This window comes from Felis catus, chromosome A3 (assembly GCF_018350175.1).
Source record: "Felis catus isolate Fca126 chromosome A3, F.catus_Fca126_mat1.0, whole genome shotgun sequence".
Classification (NCBI taxonomy): domain Eukaryota; kingdom Metazoa; phylum Chordata; class Mammalia; order Carnivora; family Felidae; genus Felis; species Felis catus.
Genome location: NC_058370.1, coordinates 79,039,262 through 79,060,794, shown reverse-complemented (window position 1 = coordinate 79,060,794; position 21,533 = coordinate 79,039,262). Strand labels below are relative to the sequence as shown.

The 21,533-nt window shown below is 35.4% G+C and overlaps 2 protein-coding genes across 2 annotated transcripts in view; one reads left to right on the top strand and one right to left on the bottom strand.

Moving 5' to 3' along the window:
* Nucleotides 1-1,392: 1,392 nt before the first annotated feature.
* PEX13 (peroxisomal biogenesis factor 13) lies at nucleotides 1,393-21,400 on the bottom strand. Its single transcript, XM_003984030.6, has 4 exons — nucleotides 21,259-21,400; nucleotides 7,258-7,952; nucleotides 6,600-6,725; nucleotides 1,393-4,283 (listed from the first exon to the last, which is right to left on the bottom strand). Exons 1-4 carry the CDS (start codon nucleotides 21,348-21,350, stop codon nucleotides 3,985-3,987), a joined length of 1,212 nt encoding a protein of 403 aa, XP_003984079.2. The 5' UTR covers nucleotides 21,351-21,400; the 3' UTR covers nucleotides 1,393-3,984.
* Nucleotides 21,400-21,533, top strand: part of PUS10 (pseudouridine synthase 10) — a 74,032-nt gene continuing 73,898 nt past the window's right edge. The window contains exon 1 of the mRNA XM_045054248.1: nucleotides 21,400-21,522. The gene's annotated coding sequence lies outside the window, so the exon portion shown is untranslated. The remainder of the gene's footprint in view (nucleotides 21,523-21,533) is intronic.

Here is a 21,533-nt window from a genome sequence, read left to right as displayed (position 1 = left end):
AAAGTGTAGCCTTTCTAGACCAATGATATTGGTGTCATTAATAAAGAGTATGATCAATGACTGACTCAATTCTGAACACCTGAGATCCTCACAAACCAAAACACTCATTTTACATGAGCAGAAACATTAAGCCTTAAGTTAAACATTAGTTCTTTAAATGTGAAAAACTATTCATGAAGCATAATAAGTATCCCAAAGGATTCATGCATTTGCTGAGTTTAAAAGAAACAGTTCATTCTTCCAAGTAAGATAAGCTCAATAAAAAACTAATACGAAAGAACATGTCAAGGCAATGCTGAAAAAACAAAACTTCTTGCGTTGAATAAATATTCCAATGTGTTTTTCTAAGTTAGGCAGTTCTAGTATTCAGCAAAATAATTTTAAATTGCATTTTAGGCAAAGTTATAAGTACAAGCAAATTTTGATTTTTTTTTTTTTAATAATTTTTTTTTAAGTTTGTTTATTTTTGAGACAGGGAGAGACAGAGCATGAACAGGGGAGGGGAAGAGAGAGAGGGAGACACAGAATCAGAAGCAGGCTCCAGGCTCTGAGCCATCAGCCCAGAGCCCGACGCGGGGCTCGAACTCACGGACCGCGAGATCGTGACCTGAGCTGAAGTCGGAGGCTTAACCGACTGAGCCACCCAGGCGCCCCGCAAATTTTGATTTTTAATTAAGTATATGTGATTCTGAAATTCTAGATGGATATAATTCCTTTGTGACATTTTTACAGAATGTAAAAAGTTTCAATATACACAGAAAAATTTACAAAACATATACTTGCTGTAACATTGTACTTTTGATTTTGCTTTACATTTTTTAAAATGTTTATTTTTGAGAGCGAAAGATAGAGTGTGAGCGGGGTAGGGGCAGAGAGAGAGAGAGAGAGAGAGAGAGAGAGAGAGAGAGAGAGAGAGAGAGAAATCCAAAGCAGGCTCCAGGCTCTGAGTCAGCAGAGCCCAACGTGGGACTCAAACCCACAAACTGGGAGATCATGACCTGAGCCAAAATTGGATGCTTAACTGACTGAGCCACGAGGTGCCCCTGCTTTACATTTTTTAAGGAGTACTCTCACGTGAGACAGATGTAGCAGCTATGCCCCATGTTATTAGTGAGGAAACTGAAAAATACTGTGAGCTAAATCTTGCAGTAAGTTCATAGTGGTAACCAGACTAGCAAATAGATCTCCCAAAACCTAGATTTGTGGTCTTGTATTTATAACCTTTTAGGTTTTTATTTTTATATAAATGTAAATCTGATATTTTTCTTTACATCACAAGGAAATAGAACAAATTGGTTTGCAGTAGTTAATATATACAATGATATGAAGAAAAATAGAGACTTTTTATATTAATTTCAACCTGCAAAGAGTTAAGTTTATCTTCAAAAAATGTCAACCAAGTTTAATATACTTTTATTTGTCCAGTAAAAGTAACTTCACAATCTATTCAAAATCAAATTTTAACTGAAGAACAATTTCTGTTCTTTTTTCCATCAAAGAAAGCAGAAGATAAAAGACAGCTATATTCAAGTAAACATATAATTATGACATAAAGATAGACTGAATCAAGTACCTACATAAAATGTTAAAACATGAAAATTTATAGTCCTCTTACCTTTTCCTTTCTAAACTGATAAAATACAATCGGAAAATTTTTTTAAATGAAATCTGTTTTCTTACTGTAACTTGTGATTTATTGTTCTGTTTAATTGAAAATGTTTTGGTTTCAGTTAGTAATTTCTGTAAAGTAGTACTCCTTAAATAAGTTTCTAAAAACAATAATAGATCTGTGAACATTACATTTAATCTCAACTAAAAAATTACACTAAAACTATCATGATAAAAAAGGCTACAAAATTTCTCTGCTTATTTTCCTAAATTCCTTTTACAAAATTCTAACCGAAAAGGAATTTTCAGAAACAAATAGTTACCAGATAACGTATATTGCAATTTAGCATACTTAACCAAAAAACAAATACCCTAAGAAAAGTGAAATTGTTTTTGTCATTCATTCTGTGCTATACTCTTCTCCCTAGGCACCTTTAATAGTCACAAATTCTATCCTTAATGCCTCAGCATTTCACCCCTACTTGACTTGACTTCTAGCAATCAATTTAGATGTTTCTTTAAAAAAATTTTTTTTTAAATGTTTATTTTTGAGAGAGACAGAGAGAGCAGGGGTGGGGGGCAGAGAGAGAGGGGGATGGAGGATCTGAAGCAGGCTCTGCGCTGACAGCACAGAGACTGATGCAGGGCTTGAACTCATGAACTGTAAGATCATGACCTGAGCCAAAGCTGGACGCTTAACACACTGAGCAACCCAAGCACCCCCAATTTACATGTTTGAACACCAAATTTAATAATTTGCCTTATCAAAATTGTTTCAAGGACAAAATCTCCATAAATTACTCTAACAAAACCAGAACCTCTAATTGTAGAACACAAATGGAAAATAATATGCAAGGAACTTTATCTCAACTTGAAGACTAAGTATCTCAGTGTTCGAAAAATAGGCTTAAGATAAATAAATTTTACTATCTTATTATTTTTTTCTGCACAGGGTCAATATTTGTATTTTAAATTATATGTTTAAATTATATGTTACTTATTATATTGTCATTTCAAAGGAGAGGCTCCCAAAAAGACTTTAGTAAAGTTCCATGCTATATATTTGTATATACGTATATATCTGGATCTTCTATGTTTTAGTGTGAACTGTTCTAGAATTATTTACAACATAAAGTCTGTAAGAAGATGAAAATACTAAATCAAAATCTTTATCAAATAGTCCCAGGCTTTCAGCAAGTATCTGTAAATGTATTTTTGTACACCTGTATTCCTGAAAGTATTATTTTGTATTATGATCACAACGTTTGGGTTTTCCAATTTTGTATGATTTTCCAATTTTATGGCTAAATATTCAGTGAAGTTTAACTGCATTTAAAGTCATTATTAAATATAAAACAAGTTGTATAGTATTATCATATGCTAAATGGCATTGCATTTATAGTCTCAGTAGTAAAAACTAAACCTAACAGAATGTGTATCCAATGTGACACGTTTTCAATGTTTACAGAACAGCCTGAATATGGAATTTAAAAAGTAATTATACGAGGGAAAAGCAGAGAATCCATGAAAAGATATAAATCATTACCGCTGGAAATGATTATACTGTAATGTGTAAATTTGAAGGATTTGAGTCTTGGCTGTAGAAAAAGAAAGTAAATCTTTCATATATTCTGATTTATCCAGGATGAAAACTAGTCATATTGTAAAGGGATAAAACATTCCATGATCATCAGAAGAAATGGAAATAATCTGGAAGAAAGAGAATTTTCAGCCTTTTTTACTAGCAGGAAAAACTATAAGGGCTAAATATCACTCTAGAACCATGCTTCTAGTGACCTTTTCAAGACCTTTTCAAGATGAATTTTTAAAAATACAATAAAAGGTAAAAGTATTAATTGTTAGTAGATAAAAATATATTACTGCCTAAAGCAAACCCAAGACTGCATATAACACAGATCAGAAAATTTTTATTATTCAGTTTAATTAAAGTTGTTAAAAAAAAATTAGCCTTTTGCCTGTTCTCATATTTGTGTGTTATCACCCGTTATCTGAGGATTCCAAATCAATTCCAAATCTCTAACTTTAAAAAGCATTAATGACCCCTACTGTAGCAGTGTATTCTATAGTTCATCAAACTCATTATTTCAATAAACACAGGATTTTATATAAGATGAAAATGACAGCAGTCTCCATAATTTTAAAATCTAGGTGAAACAAATACCCTCATGGTCTAAGAACTCGTAAAATGTAACCAGGTCACTAGACCAACATACTAGTGTACAACTTTAATAATTTCTAGCAGCAAAACACCTGGAATAGCCATTAACAAATGTGTTCACTGGATTGTAGATTAATTTCTTTGTAAGAAGTAATTTTTAAAAAGTATAGTTCAATTGCAGGCAAACATGAAAGATATCAAAGATCTTGTTTATCTCCACCTTTCCCAGTGGAATCAGGTGCAACTGGAACCTTATTAGTCTCAACAAAAACAGATTCAAAGGCAGCTTCCTGTTCATCCAAAGAATCAGCAGCCGTGGCTCCTTTAATTAGTGTTGTGTTGGTAAAAGATTGTTGCTGCTTGGAAATTTTACTGGATTCCATTGCTTTTCTACCTCTTCTTTTACCAAGAATTTTGACATAATTAGCAGGTATAAGTCCTGTTGTTTGACCATCAAGACTAGCCAGAAGCCAACCACGCACTTTGGGTTGCTGTTCTGATGGAAGAAAAGACAGCCTTGTAATTATAACACATTTTGGAGTCCAACAAAATATTAATAATAAAATATTAAGATCTGTTACACTTACACAATAAAATACGTAAACAAATACATATATTCAAAATCAAATGAGTAGGCTTAACAGTTCTAGAGTCCCTTCTTACAATTTATACTTTTTATTTTATACTTACTATATTTTCAGCCTTGAAGAACATGAAGTTTATTATTAGTTGGTCCATTCATAGAGTAAGGAGATTCAATTCTCCTAAAAGCTAAAACTAACATCACTGTCTTTCATATTTTTTTTCAATATATGAAATTTATTGTCAAATTGGTTTCCATACAACACCCAGTGCTCATCCCAAAAGATGCCCTCTTCAATACCCATCACCCACCCTCCCCTCCCTCCCACCCCCATCAACCTTCAGTTTGTTCTCAGTTTTTAAGAGTCTCTTATGCTTTGGCTCTCTCCCATGTCTTTCATATTTTAAACTGAAATTTAAGAAATGAATTTCTCAGTCCTTCTCAATAGAAGTTACAGGGAAGTATAGAAAATACATACCTTTATACAAGCCAAATTTCTTTACGTAACTTTTGGCCAAAATACAAAATTCATTCCATGTGATTGTGAGGAATAATTCTGAAGATACTGAATGCTAACTTTAATCCAAGATAGGCAAAAATAAAGACCTCAGTTACCTCTAGGCACATGACAAAAAGGTAAGGCAGTACTCTAAGCTTAAAGTAGGAAAGATTTATTTAATATATTCAATTTTGTTTTTTGGTATTTTAAAGATTACTCATATCTTTAAAAAGCTGTTTAACTGTTAGGGTTTTAGGTCAACACTATAAGTTAGGCACAATATAACATTTTTATGTTTAATACTCTACAATAGAGAATAAATAAAACACTTAAAATCAACCATGTCTGTGACTGATTTTGTTCTAAATGCTCAAATGTATTTTGGGCAAAGGAAGAAAACAAAGAAGCAAAGCTAAAGTGTTAAGAGGTGTCATTAGTGGAAGAATAATATGAGATATAAAATTTTCCTGAAATACTATAATTGAAAGAAACCACACTTGATCTTCTTTATACTTTATTTAGATTAAAACTAATTATTTGTATGGGTCTAACAATAAATCTTAAAAAGAAATCACTCTTTTGTAATCCAAAATAGGAAAGTGCTATTTTCACTAGAAGAAAAATATGAATCTAATACTTAGAAGCCTAGGTTTTGTGTATGAGGGATGAGGCAGAGATTTAGCAAATTTGATCCAAAATTTTCAATTATTTATACAATAAATTATGTGAACATGGAAGATATTTTTTCCCTATGTAATGACTAGAACTAATTAAAGGCTCAAGTTTCCATTAATAGATCACATGGAAAACAGCCAAAGTGGTTACGCGTAGAGGTTCTGAAGTCAGACAAACCTAGGTTCATAGTCCAGCTCCATCACACCTTAGCTTTGTGATCCCATTTAGTTATTCTGAGTCTCTGTTTTCTCATAAGTAAAAAAAGGTCAGGATAATAATAGTACCTACATCACAGCATTATTATAAGAGTTAAATGAAAGATATATAGTGCCTTATCCTATAAAGGATAGCTGTTACTATTGTCACTAGTATTTTTACCAACAAAATGTTACTCTTCCTAGTAAACCTGAATCCCCACAAACACACAAAAATCTTTTTTTTTTTTTTGCAAATCCATAAAAATTCTGATCATCCTTACTGAGGAAAGCTAAGGGAAAAGGCCATTTTACCTGGAACCATTAAAAACTATTAGTGACCTGGTTCAAAAATAAACCTGTGATGTGTATAAATTCCTTGCTGAAGTTCCTTAATACTTCATGACAGTAATTCCTCAAATACTCATGTTGGTAGTTTCTGAAGTAAACTAGTCAAATAAAAAAGAAAGCAATACCAGTCCGAGCAATTAAAGACTGACAGGGATACTTATGTCACAGGAGAATTTCTTCGGGTTGTTAGATTTGTTACATGTAGTGTTAATCTCATGTTTTTGTGTGGGGATTAACAGAGTTTGGAATTCAAGTTTTGAGTTTATAAGTGATTATATACATAAACAAAATCTTTCCTTATCTCAGTGAAATACTATTGGGACAACCCTGTTGAGCATTTTTCTTCCACATCCCTGGATCTGGAAGGTCTAAACTGACACAAAAGAGAAATACTAGCAACTACTTCTGAGTTAACGAACAAGGACCAAGATCTTTTGTTGCAGTTTTTAATAGTACATTTACAAATTCAAAAAACTCATGGGTAATTTCAATTTATTCATGTTTTGTTACCTTTGAGAGCTAAGTTTAGCATATCACCAGCACGGAAAGAAATTTCTTCTTCGGACACAGCAGCAAAATCATATTCTGCTCTAGCAACTACATGGTCATCCTCACCACTTGCCCAGTTGGTGTTGTCTACAAACCAAATTAAGAATTAAAGTTAGGGTTAGTGTTCACTGGCTATGGTGTAAACTGTATAAATCTATTTGCCAAGAAAAAAGCACCACCCTCCACCAAAGTAAATTCTATAATTAACACTATGCAAAATCCAAAAATATGCTCACTAGGATATATATTATGAACCTTCTCCTTTTTTTCAAGGTCAAAATTACAATTACCTGTATATTGTCTTATCCATCCCTGCCAGTAAGTTTTAGAAAGATAAGGGAATTATGTCCTATGCATACCTGTAGCCTCTACAGCATCAAGTTCAGTACCCTGTAAACAGTAGTCAGGCAATGTGTACTCTTACATTAAACAAACAATAAACCAATCAGTAAGCCTGTTTTTGCTATATATTCATTTTCCAGTTTTCAAGTTCTTAACTGAAAATATAATTGGATCAAAATATTGAATACAAATGAACACAAAGAACGTTAATTTAACAAATCTATTCTTAAAATTCGAGATTGTTATGTGGTTTTTGAACCTATTCTATTACTCTTACCTGTGACTTCATCATTATGGGTAGACAGAAGTTTCCAGATGAGGTAAGGACCACCAAGGATAACAGCAAAGAACAAGAATATTGGCCAAGATTTGGCTGAATTAGCTGCTTTGTCCTCGGCACCAAGGCAAGCCACAGTTCCTTCACTTTCTGCCCACAGGTCCTCATTCTCAGAGCCTCTTCTTAAACCTATCATCCACTGTAACCGTCTGTATAGATACCTTATAGTCCTAACTAATGCAAAAGCTGAAAAAACCTTTGTGAAATGTATTTTTAATCGGGAAAAGTGATTTGCTACATCCAATACAGCCCTGAAACTGTTATAGACAGCTGAAAAGGTAGCATCCATCATCATACTGACAGAGGCAAATGCATGCACAATACTTTCAATGGACTGAAATGCACCTCTGCTGCTTTCTTCAGCTTGCTGAACAAATCTACTGGGTGGCAGATCATCTACACGGAGGCGGTTATAGCCCAACCCATTATATCCATAACTATAAGGGCTATAGCTTCCATAAAACGAATTTCCATAGGCACCATATCCTGAAGAAAATGAACTGTAAGCAGGTCTGAAAGTATTCACATTGCTGCTTCCTGTCTGCTGTGATGGCCTTGGAAGAATAGGTGGGGGCACTCTGGTAAGTGTTGGTTGTCCAGGTCTTGTCAATAAACTAGGACCCAAATCAGCAGATCTAAAAAAAAAAAAAAAAAAAAGATTCAAAATAGTATCTTAAGCACATAATAAATTCAATTCAAAGTAACTATTAAACACCTCGTACATACCCAGTGTTAATGACAGATCTACTGAAGAGGTGGTAAGAATAAGGATTAGTCTCTAATACCTACATGCTTAGAATCTCAGTGTTAAAATGAACAAGATAAAAGAGCTGACTAAACTCTGCTATTTTCTTGTTTACTTGCTAGCATTATTAGCAGTATCTTCAACCTATTTTCTCAGGGTTAGTTACAACTAGGTATTTGTCCATCCTTGCCCCTAAATGGCACTATCTTTTTTTTTTTTTTAATTTTTTTTTTCAACGTTTATTTATTTTTGGGACAGAGAGAGAGACAGAGCATGAACGGGGGAGGGGCAGAGAGAGAGAGGGAGACACAGAATCGGAAACAGGCTCCAGGCTCTGAGCCATCAGCCCAGAGCCCGACGCGGGGCTCGAACTCACGGACCGCGAGATCGTGACCTGGCTGAAGTCGGACGCTTAACCGACTGCGCCACCCAGGCGCCCCTAAATGGCACTATCTTAATCACTATAGTTTTATAATAGGTCTTAGCAGTATTCAATAAAACACGTCCTCCTCCAATGTTCTTCATCTTCAAGAGTGTTTTAGCTTTTTTGACCCTTTGAATTTCCATATACATTTTAGAATCAGAGCTTTAAGTTCCACACCCTCTCCCTCAAAAAAACCCTATTGAGGGGTGCCTGGGTGGCTCAGTTAAATGGCTGATTCTTAGTTTCGGCTCAGTTCATGATCTCATAGTCTGTGAGTTCAAGCCACACTGACAGCGCAGAGCCTGCTTGGGATTCTCCCTCTTTCTCTGCCCCAAGTGCGTGCACTCTCTTTCTCTCTCTCTCTCAAAATAAATAAACATTAAAAAAAATACTTACCAAAAAACCCTGTTGAGATTGTTTGGGATTACAATGAATCTGTAGGTTAATTTGAGATAAACCATATCTTTATAATATTTAGAGTTTCAACCCACATTTATTAGGTTTTTGTTTTGTTTTGAGAGAGACACAGAGAGAGCACAAGTGTGCAGGAGAGGGAGGGGGAGAAAGAAATTCTCAAGCAGGCTCTATGGAGGCCCAGATGTAGGGCTGGATCTCACAACCTCAGCTGAAACCAAGAAATCAAGAGTCAGACACTAAACCAACTGAACCAATCAGGCGGCCCCATCAGATCTTTTAAAGATTTTTCTGAATAATGGTTTTTAAAAATAACTTTAAGTTTCCATACTGTTTTATAGTTTCCTTGTGGCAGGTTTTCTTTAGATTTATTCCTGTATATTTGATATTTTCTGATGCTACTATAAACGGTGTCTTCTAAAATTTCACTTTGATACTGTTATGTAGAAATAATGGATTTTTTTTTAATATGGTGCTTATATCCAACAAACTTGTTTTTGATTCTTCTGGATTTTCAATTAAGGATTTGCAGTCATATTGTATGTGAATGATAGGTATATTTCCAATTCTTACAGTTTTGATTATTAAAGAAGGTATTGCACCTAAGACATGTGTCCAATCTTGAATAGAAGTGATTAATAGGCATTCTTGTCTCATTTCTGATCTCAAAGGGAAATTTCTCAACATGTAACCATTATTATGTTTACTGTAGAGTTATTGTAAATTTAGTAATTTGTTTTCTATTTCTATTTGCTAAGAGTTTTTACCATGAACATTGACTTTATCAAATGATTTCTCAACATCAAGATGATTATGATTTTAATTACAAATTCAATTTCTTTAGTATCATGCTACTTAAAATATGGTTTGTCAATCAGTGCTAATTTATGAGTCATATGCACTGACCTATAATGAGAAAAGTACAACAAATAAGACTGTTTAAGCAATCTGACATTGTTATATTTTTACTGTATTTTATAAAGGTATTAGGTATCAGCACAAATATTTTGAGAAGCATTGTTGTATAATTACAAGACTACTCCTTTTCTCTATTTAAAAACTTTTTTTTAATGTTTACTTTTGAAAGAGAGAGAGAGACTGGGAGACACAGAATCTGAAGCAGGCTCCAGGCTCAGCGCTATCAGCACAGAGCCTGACATGGGGCTCGAACCCACAAACCATCAGATCATGACCTGAGCTGTCGGACGCTTAACTGACTGAGCCACCCAGGCGCCCCTCATTTTCTCTGTTTTTAAATTATACCTTGCTTAATCCTCTAAATCTCTTCCCATCCTTTCTGCATTTTCTGCCCTTTTGTCTCTTTGTGCAAAAATATGTTGGATATTTTCTTCCTAATTATCCTTTAGGTCCTGCTATTCAAAAGGGCCAATACATCACAAAATAAGTATCTTGTACCATAATGTGAATTAATGAACTCTTTAAAAAAATTTTTTTAAGCTTATTTATTTATTTTTAAGAGAGAGTGTGTGTGTGAGTGGGGCAGGGGCAGATAGAGAGGGGGACAGAGGACCTGAAGCAGGCTCTGTACTGACAGCAAAGAGACTGATGTGGGGCTCAAACTCACAAACTGTGAGATCATGATCTGAGCCAAAGGCAGATGCTTAACCAACTGAGCCACCCAGGTGCCTCTTTATCAATGAATTCTTAATGCCAACTGAACTAAATAGTGTGCTTAGTATTAATGTTGCTTTACATTCTGGACAAAGTTTCATTATCTTTTTGTGGGCTGCTAATTTATAGTTTGAAAACAGCAGCCAGTCTTGGTAGCTACAGAACACACTTAGAACGTTGCTCTAAGTCACTAATTATCTCTGTAGCAGTGTCTAAACTGTTGCTAAACCCAATGAGTTACTAAGTTTGGTTACTGCATTTTTGTTCTACATATTCCTTTTCCTTTTGATAGTTTCCAATTATCTGCCAAATTCCTTGTTTTCTTCTATTGCCTTCAACATATTAAACATTTTAAATTTATGTTAAAGTCTGTTCAGTAACTCCAATTTCTAGAGTCCCTTTGAAATCTGTTTTCTCATCTGTTGTTTCACTTAGTTTCAATTTATATTATCTAATATCCTTCTGGGTCCTGCTATTTGATTTTGCTTATGCATGAGACATACATGAAGAATTGTGGCAAGAATTTGAGACTCTGGATGATGCTCTCTTCCTCTAGATGTATTTCATTCTGGATACTATTTTCTGAACTATCCTCTAGTTTGCTTCAGGCAAACTAGCCTGCTAAAGCTATTATCAATCCATGATTGTCCCTAATCTAATTTCAGAGATTGAGATGATCTGAAGCTGGGTTTATGCTCCTGTAAGGGAGTGTCTGCTTCTTTTATACTCTCATATCTAGATAGATGTATCTTTTTAGGGTCATAACACAAGGTATGGGTAATTTATCAGCACCCTGTCTTGGAGGACTACTAGACTCTAACCATACTCCAAGAATCTGTCGAAGGTGCTCTTCAACTAGCTTCCCATCATCTAAACTGCTTCTTTTGGAATGAGCAGCAGCTTCTATGAGAATCTACTCTCACCTTTGTGGATTTCCATCTTTCTCTTTTTCCATCTTTTGGATCTGGGCTCCATAAATCTTTACCTTATTTATTCTATAATGCATTCAAGCAGATGTTTTTATATTCTGCCTAGCTTTTCTATTTGCCCTTAATAGCGTTGTTTTTTTTTCCTTAAATTATTCTACTGTCATCAGAAGTCCTTCCCACAATTCTTTGTCCATCATCGTACAGTATCTTACATTTGTATACATGTCTGCCTCTTCTACAAGGTGAGCTCCTCATAGGTGCAGGAGTTATCCTTGTTTCTCCATCAACTACTACAGTGCTTAGCATATAAAAGGTACTGATACAACCACTATGCTGAAGTCTCTTTTTAGTGAATATTTAAAACACACATATCACACAGATGATTAATACAGGTTATTTTTTCTTTATATATCCTTCTTTTATAAGTTTTGATGAATATGTTAGTTTAAAAATTGTAAGGAATTAAATGTAAATACTTAATAAAAAAAAGAAAGTTTCTTCCAACTCTTCTCTGGTTGTAATGCTATTTTTGGCATATACAAGTACATTCAGTGTCCACATTCCATCCGGCCTTCTGTTACAACCAGCAAAATGAGAAATCAACACACCTACAACTTATAACAAAAGATGTATATTCTGTGCTGAATGTGCCAAAAGTCTCACCAACCCAACTTTTTATTTTGAAAAATTTCAAACAGAAAAAAAAGTTGAAAGTACAATGAATACCTTCATTTCTTCTATCTAGATTCAACAACTATTATTGTTTTGCCACATGAACTTTCTTTCTCTCACTGTCTAGTCTTTTAAAAATTCTTGAACCATCTGAAATTAACTTGCAGACTTGATACATTACTCCTAAATACCTCAACATGTTATTTCCTAAGAGCAAAGATATTTCAGACAAAACATAATGCCATTTTCACATCTCTAAAAATTAACAATTCCATATCATTATCCAATTAAAATTCAACACATATCCATTACCCTCAAGTGTCTTCAAACAGTTTTATTGAGATACCAGAGGTGTACAACTACCAACCTATGTAATTCCAGAACATTTTTAGCATCCCAGTAAGAAATCCCACATTCATTAGCAGTCACTACCTATTTCCTGCTCTATTCCCTATCCTAGGCAATGACTAATCTAAATTCTGTCTCTATAGGTTTGTCTATTCTGGTGATTTCACATATAGTTAATTCTTGTTATTTGCGATAGTCATAGTCTATAAATTTGCTATGAACATCTAATTAACAAATAGAATCATTGTTCCCGGGGGAAACAATGCACTTCAGCATTATACTTAGAGGCCGTTTTAAAATAGCAAAATCACCAACAAAAATATGAAAAATGTGGCATCCATTTGGTTGTTAAAAGGACACCTGCTTAAAGCTTAAAGCTAAAACAAGAAGCAGGAGTGTTGCTTTGTTCAATCTCAGCTCATCTCATCTGAGATGACTCAAATCTTTTGCCACCCTATCCATGTCTGTGAATGATCATGAAAGTGTCATGAGCATTGATTTGGGGGTTACAATAAATTTTAGTGAGGAGAATTAGCAAATTTGGCATCTGCAAATAATGAGAATCTACTGTAAATGAATCATACAACATATAGTATTTTGTGACTGGCTACTTTTACTTAATGTTTTGAAGTTTCATCCATATTGTAGCATTTATCAGTACTTTAGTCCTGTTTCCTGCTGAGTTATATTTATTTATGCATCAGTTGATAGATATAGTGTTGTTTCCACTTTTTGGCTTTTGTGACTAATGTTATCATAAACATTTATGTACAAATTTTTGTGTGGACATACGCTTTCATATCTCTTGGGTATATATACCTAGGCATGGAATTGGTGGATCATAGAGTAACTATGCTTAACCTTCTATGGCACTGCCAGATTGTCTTCCAAAGCAACTGTACCATTTTATATTCCTATCAGTAGTGCATGACGGTTCCAATTTCTCCACATCTTTGCCAATACTTGTTATTATTTATCTTTTTCATTATAGCCAACCTAGTGGGTATGAAGTGGTATCTCATTGTGATTTTGTTTTGCATGTCCCTGACAGTTAATGATGTTGAGTATCTTTTCATGTGCTTATTTGCCAGTTTTATTATTATTTTTTTAATGTTTATTTCTTAGACAGAGATAGAGCATGAGTGGGGGAGGGGCAGAGAGAGAGGGAGACACAGAACCTGAAGCAGGCTCCAGGCTCCAAGCTGTCAGCACAGAGCCTGACGCAGGGCTCGAACTCACAAACTGTGAGATCATGACCTGAGCTGAAGTCGGTCGCTCAACCGACTGAGCCACCCAGGTGCCCCTTATTTGCCAGTTTTAAATCTTCTCTGGAGAAATGTGTATTTAGATATTTTGCCCATTTGAAAAATTATGGTACTTGCCTTTTTATCATTGAGTTTTAAGAGTCAAATGTCTTTTAGGTTGTTGTGGGTTTTTTTAACAAAAATTCAATTAAGGTTCACACACTGCATTTGGTTGTTTGTCTCCTCATTTCTTCTAAATTAGAATCATTCCATTTTTTGGAATGCCCTGGACTTTTTGAAGAGTCCAGCCAGTTTTCTTTTAGAATGTCTTACATTCTAAATCTGTGTTTTCCCAAAATGTTGTTTAAATATATCTCTATCCTCTACATTTCCAGTTAAATTAAACATTGCATCTAAAGGTTTAATTAGAATCATGTTAACATTTTTGGCAAGAATAATTCACGGGTTATGTTTACTTCATATTGTATCACATCACAAAAAGTAGAACCAAACTTTAAAAAGGGTCAGGTGACTAACAGTGTAGTTATTTCCTGGTTTTCATAAAGCAGCTCTGCTCTAAAGTAGGAGCAATAATAGATAAAACAAAAAGAACAAATAGGCATATTTAGATTTACATAACAGAAACCAAACAGAAATGTAAAATGATTGGAAGGGTGATGCTACAGGCCTACTCAATTCTGGGTTTGAAATCAGGTAGTGACAACCAGGACTTAGACTTCTAGGAAGTAACAAGAACTAACAGTGCTCCTTTCTAATGGAAATAATTCACTGCTTGAAGCTGTGGCCTGGGATGCATCACTTTGGCTTCTAAAAAGAGATTATGAAACTTGCTGACAGTAGTTTAAGATTTTTAGAAAGTTACAGAACTAAGAAGGGTAGGACTCTGACTAGGCCTCAAGACCAGGAAATGAAACAACTACTGACTCAGTGACTTCATCTTTGACATCCTTAATCTAAGCCACCATTTTTACACCTGATTCTTACATGGGAGGGTGCATGCTGAAGGAGCAGGGAGAGTCAATAGAAAACCTACTAGACACAGAGAGATAAATGGAAGGGAAAGGAGAGGAAACAGAACTCAAAAATGCCTATTCAAAACAAACATATCAAAAATGCCGTACACAAGAAGAAATAAAAACATTAAGAAACCAAACTAACAAAAATCAACAATTAGAATGAAAATTCATTCAAGGAAAAATAAGTTTCATGTAACAGATCAACAAGGATTGCAAATATGTTTAAAAATTTTTTTTAAACATTTATTTATTTTTGAGACAGAGAGAGACAGAGCATGAATGGGGGAAGGTCAGAGAGAGAGGGAGACACAGAATCCAAAACAGGCTCCAGGCTCTGAGCTGTCAGCACAGAGCCTGACGCGGGGCTCGAACTCACAGACCACGAGATCATGACATGAGCCGAAGTTGGACATTTAACTGACTGAGCCACCCAGGTGCCCTGCAAATATGTTTAAAATAGACATCAATGAAGCAATGACATCTGTGAAATAAAAATTGAAATGAAATAAAAACATGTAAATATGAAGAAAACTCCATTACAAAGCTTAGACATGATGCTCACAGCCACAGGGATTATCTTGCAACTATGAGGCAAAAAGAAAATTAGTTGTAGACTAAGGAACACAGTGAAAATATAGATAGAACTTGGGGAATTCCACTTCAAGCAATGGCATTCTAGGTAATCAGACTAATCCTGCCACTAAAAAAAAAAAAGTAGAAAAGCTAAAAACATACATTACCTGTTTAAAACATGAAAGAACAAGGTACTGAAGAATTTAAAATAACTGAAACTATGAACTTAATGACTGGTTCAGTACCAGATTGGACATTTTGAAAGAAAAACATCAGTGAACTACAAGAGAATTCCGAAGAAAATACCCAGAATGAAGTATGAGTAACAAAAGAATATATACAGAAAGGAGTATAAGGTATGGGCTGTACAGTGAAATACAGAGCATATATGCTGTTGGAGTCAAAGGGGTGAAAAGATAATGGGCCGAAGGAATATTTGAAGAGATAATGGCTGAAACTTTTCTGAAATTAATGAAAGACATCAAATCAGATTCAAGTATCTCTATGAATCCCACCCAAAATAACACAAACGAAACTGTTTACATTGAGGCCCAACAAAGTATAATCGCCAAAAACCAAAAACAAAGAGGAAAATCTTTAAAGCACTGGAGGAAAAAAAGAGATTCCTTTCAAAGAAGAAAGACTAATACAGAAATGGCCCAAACTCTCAGAAAGCTTACAGAAAAAAATTTAAAAAGGGAGCCAGGAAAAACATAGGTTCCTAATGACAATGTTGAGTTAGGAGATCTCTAGACTTTTTGTTAACTAAACAAGAAATGTCTTTATAGTCCAAAACTCAGTAAGTCACATATTATTACTTGTAGTGAAAACTATTCCTGATACAATGTTTAATAGGAGTCCCCCAGAAGAAGAGATGGGAAAAAATATTTCTTCAACAATAGAGATATAATTAGTGAAAAATTTCCTGAATTAAAAGAAAAATTGATGGCACAAAAACAGACCCATAGACCAATGGAATAGAATAGAAACCCCAGAACTAGACCCACAAACGTATGGCCAACTCATCTTTGACAAAGCAGGAAAGAATATCCAATGGAAAAAAGACAGTCTCTTTAACAAATGGTGCTGGCAGAACTGGACAGCAACATGCAGAAGACTGAAACTAGACCACTTTCTCACACCATTTACAAAAATAAACTCAAAATGGATAAAGGACCTGAATGTGAGACAGGAAACCATCAAAACCCTAGAGGAGAAAGCAGGAAAAGACCTCTCTGACCTCAGCTGCAGCAATTTCTTACTTGACACATCCCCAAAGGCAAGGGAATTAAAAGCAAAAATGAATTACTGGGACCTCACGAAGATAAAAAGCTTCTGCACAGCAAAGGAAACAATCAACAAAACTAAAAGGCAACCTACAGAATGGGAAAAGGTATTTGCAAATGACATATCGGACAAAGGGCTAGTATCCAAAATCTATAAAGAGCTCACTAAACTCCACACCCGAAAAACAAATAACCCAGTGAAGAAATGGGCAGAAAACATGAATAGACACTCCTCTAAAGAAGACATCCGGATGGCCAACAGGCACATGAAAAGATGCTCAATGTCGGTCCTCATCAGGGAAATACAAATCAAAACCACACTCAGGTATCACCTCACGCCAGTCAGAGTGGCCAAAATGAACAAATCAGGAGACTATGATGCTGGCGAGGATGTGGAGAAACGGGAACCCTCTTGCACTGTTGGTGGGAATGCAAACTGGTGCAGCTGCTCTGGAAAACAGTGTGGAGATTCCTCAAAAAATTAAAAATAGATCTACCCTATGACCCAGCAGTATCACTGCTAGGAATTTACCCAAGGGATACAGGAGTACTGATGCATAGGGGCACTTGTACCCCAATGTTTATAGCAGCACTCTCAACAATAGCCAAATTATGGAAAGAGCCTAAATGTCCATCAACTGACGAATGGATAAAGAAATTGTGGTTTATATACACAATGGAATACTACGTGGCAATGAGAAAGAATGAAATATGGCCTTCTGTAGCAATGTGGATGGAAGTGGAGAGTGTTATGCTAAGTGAAATAAGTCATACAGAGAAAGACAGATACCATATGTTTTCACTCTTATATGGATCCTGAGAAACTTAACAGAAGTCCATGGGGGAGGGGAAGAAAAAAAAAAGAGGTTAGAGAGGGAGAGAGCCAAAGCGTAAGAGACTCTTAAAAACTGAGAACTGAGGGTTGATGGGGGAGGGAGGGTGAGTGATGGGTATTGAGGAGGGCACCTTTTGGGATGAGCACTGGGTGTTGTATGGAAACCAATTTGACAATAAACTTCATATATTGAGAAAAAATAAAATAAAAAGAAAGAAAAGAAAAAAAATAAAAGAAAGATTGAATCCTTACGGTGAAGGATTATGAGTGAGCATGAACACTGTAGCTACTGAGCAGGAGGAAAAAATATACATGTCTGTATATTCATACCTGAACAGAGCATAATAAAGTTGCAGAGGACCAAGGTATCAGGTAAAATCTTAAAGACTACTAAGGAAAAAATAATCTACCTATAAAGGAATAAAAATAAGACTCAAAAGAAAAATTTCTGTACCTATGCAACCTGGAAATAAAGCTAAAAAAGGATAGTGCAAAGAAAGAAAATTACAGGCTAATTTCACCTAGAAATATACATGCAAATATCTTAAAATATTAGAACAGAATTCAGCATTGTATTTTACAAACAATCACAATTAAGCAGTTCATCCAGAAATTTAAGGATTGATTAAATTAGAAAGTTAATTGATGTAAATAAATCACATTTCAAATTTTAAAAAATACATAACGATTATCTCAACAAATTCATAGAAGTCATTCAAAATATTTAATACTCCTTCATAATAAAAATCTGAGCAAGGGGATGGAAGTTCAAAAGGAGAACTATCAAAACCAAAAATCAAATATCAAACTTAATAGTGAGACTTGAGAAGCATTCCAATGAAAGTCAAGAGCAATACAAGATTGTTGGTTATCTATGCTGGCTTATTTGTAAATGACAGGACTGCAACATGGAGCAAAGAGAATTTCAACCAAACCACCAGAACAAATTAAGTCTGAATTATGCTGGATATAAAAGATGGAAAAGTACTTCATGGAGACAATCACAAAACACAATTGGAGGCAAAAAGTCCGTATTTTCATAAAATATAAAGCTTCAATAAAAATCACAGTAAGTCTTTTTATAATGGCTAAATGTAACAAAGGCAATTATGAAGAACAGCAATGTGGAGAGGTAACTGATATACTGGATATCAAAACTTATTAAAAACTGTGGCGGTTAGAAAGACCAATAGAATCCCAAACAGAACCACACATTTAGGAAAACTCAATGTGATGACATTATAAACTAGCACAGAATATATAAATTAATGGTACTGGGACAGTTATCCACATGGAAAAAAAACTAGATTACCTATTTCACATTGATTTTGTACAACAAAGTCAGTTCTAGGTGGATTAAAAATATGAATGTGAAATGCAGAACATGTAAAAAAAATAGAGAGAGAGGGGTGCCTGGGTGGCTCAATCAGTTAAGGGTCAGTCTCTTGATTTTGGCTCACATCATCATCTTGTTGTCTGTGAGATCCATGCCCCCACCTTCAGACATCCTCCCCCAGTGCTCTGTGTTGACAGTGTGGAGCCTGCGTGGGATTCTCTGGATGTGTTTCTCTCCCTCTCAAAATGAATAAGCTTAAAAAAAAAAGAGAGAAAAAAAAAAGAAAAAGAAAATAGAGAAAAATTTTCTTGATCTAAGACAGGAAGGGTTTCTTAGCCAAGACACAAAAAACACAAACAATAAAATATGAAAATTTTGGCTACATTGAAATTAAAAAGTATCTGTACAACAAAAATGAACACAAATATAAAGCAAAAAGACAAGCCACAGCCTGAAAGATATTAAAAACAAACATAATAGAATTAGTATAGAATTAGAATAAAGGACTCTTACCAAGTGAAGAAGCAAACATATAGCCAATTAAAAAGTGAGCCAAAGATATCAACAGAAAAATCTCAAATGTCGAATTAACTTTCAAAAAGACAATCTTATTACTAATCAGAGAAGTGCAAATTAAAGATGAAAATGTCATTTCACATCCTTTAGATTAGCAAATACAGAACTAAAAAATAACATCATCAAGTGTTTGAAAGAATGTAGAGAAACAGAATACCCTGCTAGTGAAAATGTAAACTCTGGTATAAAACCACTTTGGGAAGCAACTTGGCAACAGTTAGTACTTAAAGATAAGCATACCCTCTACCAAGCAATTCTATTCCCAATAACATTATTAGAAAGCCTCTTGGAAATGTGGACAAGGAGAAAGGCACACGAATGGTCACTGAAGTAGTTTTTAATATATAATACTTTAATACAACAGAATAGTTTGTTTTTATATAATAGAATATCCTATGGCAATTAAAATGGACTACAGCTATACGTATGAACAAGATAAATCTCAAAATCAATAATATTTAAGGGGAAAACATTTTGCAAAATGATATACACACATATGATTTGAAGTTTAAAAACATAGTGAATACTGTACACACACATATATATAACATATAAACCTAGGTACTAAAGTATCAAAGTATGAAAACACAATTGGGTACATTAAACACCAAATAGGGACAGTAGTTACAGGAGGAAAGAAGAAAGAGAGGCTTAACCATTTCTGTAATTTTTATTTTTTAAAAAATATGAAAAAATGAGGCAAATCTGGAAAAATGTTAACATTTCTTAAAGCTAGGAGTGAATACACAAGTATTCATTATCTTACTCTCTACTGGTCTCTACGTGTTTAAAATTCACAATGAGAAAAAGTGGGAAAATGGTTAATTTTACATAAACAGAACTTTAACAGGATGTCAGGTGTAAAATCTGTCTTCCAAATAGCTGTCCAAACTTTTTTAAAAAGTCAAATCGCTCATAAAAAAGGTAGCAGAAAGTGTCGCCTCATCTTAACAGTATAATTACGGCTCATTACTTGTTATGTATCTGTCATTATTAAATTAACTTGCTAATATGTTCAAGCATCGTGACGTTTAAATAAGGATTACAAGATTTTAGAACACAGTAGAAATACATTCCAGTATACTGGGGATTTTTAGGTGTTAGGTAAACCTACTGTATGATAGGTGATGACATCCGAATGTCACCACTTAAATTTGGATGTCCAGATCCACCCAACACGAAACAGACAAGGCTGTGAAACTCTTCTCTCGTTCTATTTTAACTTTTTATCCATTTAACACTGATTAAAAACAAATACAAAACACACAGGGCTTAGAAAAATGACACACTATTTTGCACACAAAGGCCATCCATAGGCCTTGGATTTAGAACTCCGCTTAGAAGTTGCTTCTCCAAACCTTTATCCAAAACGTTGCTGAGTTATGCTAGAAAACAACTCAAAGTTGTATAGGCTTGGGTTCCAGTTGCGTAAAAGCGACCTTTTGGGCTTTCACCAACTTATTGAGAGGTTGTTAAAAGCTTTGGAGAGACTTTGTTCCCAGTCGAGCCGGGGCTGGGCAAGTGCCAGCCACTCTCATCTGCGGAAGACCGAAAAGTCTAACGCTTTAAAGGGGGTCTAGCAGTTTTGTCAAGGCGTCCCGCTAACAGCAAGGGGCTGGAAGCCGCCCCCTTTCTTCCAAGCACCGGGACCCAGTGAGGCGCCCAGAGGCTCCCTGGACAGTGTCCCTACCAAGAGCCGTCAAGTCAGAAACAGCTGTTTGACATCGAAATTCCCCACACTGGCGCCCTGTCCCCACCTTGATACCCTCACCGTTGGGGTTTGGTTGAGGGGGGGAGGGGACACCTCAGCCCAACAACGGCCTCAACCGTCTCCTGCCAAGTTCCCGCTCCAGCCCGCCAAACCCGCGGTCTGAAAAATCCCACACTTACTGGAAAGTGGGGCCGGGTCCTGGTCCTGGCCCGGCCCCCGGAATTCGGCGGGTCTCCCAGGGTTTCGGGGGAGGCGGCGGCTGGGAAGCCATCTCCTCCGCCTCCGCTCACTCCTGGTCCGCGCTGGGACGCTCCAGGCCCGGGTACACTAGTACCTCGCGCGCCAGGCGCAACGGGCAGAATACCGAGCCCTCCACCCCGCCCACCCCTGCAGTCAGGACGTCGCTTGTGGTGCTTTGCTGGCTGGGACTTGAGGATAGGAAGGTGCGGCTAAT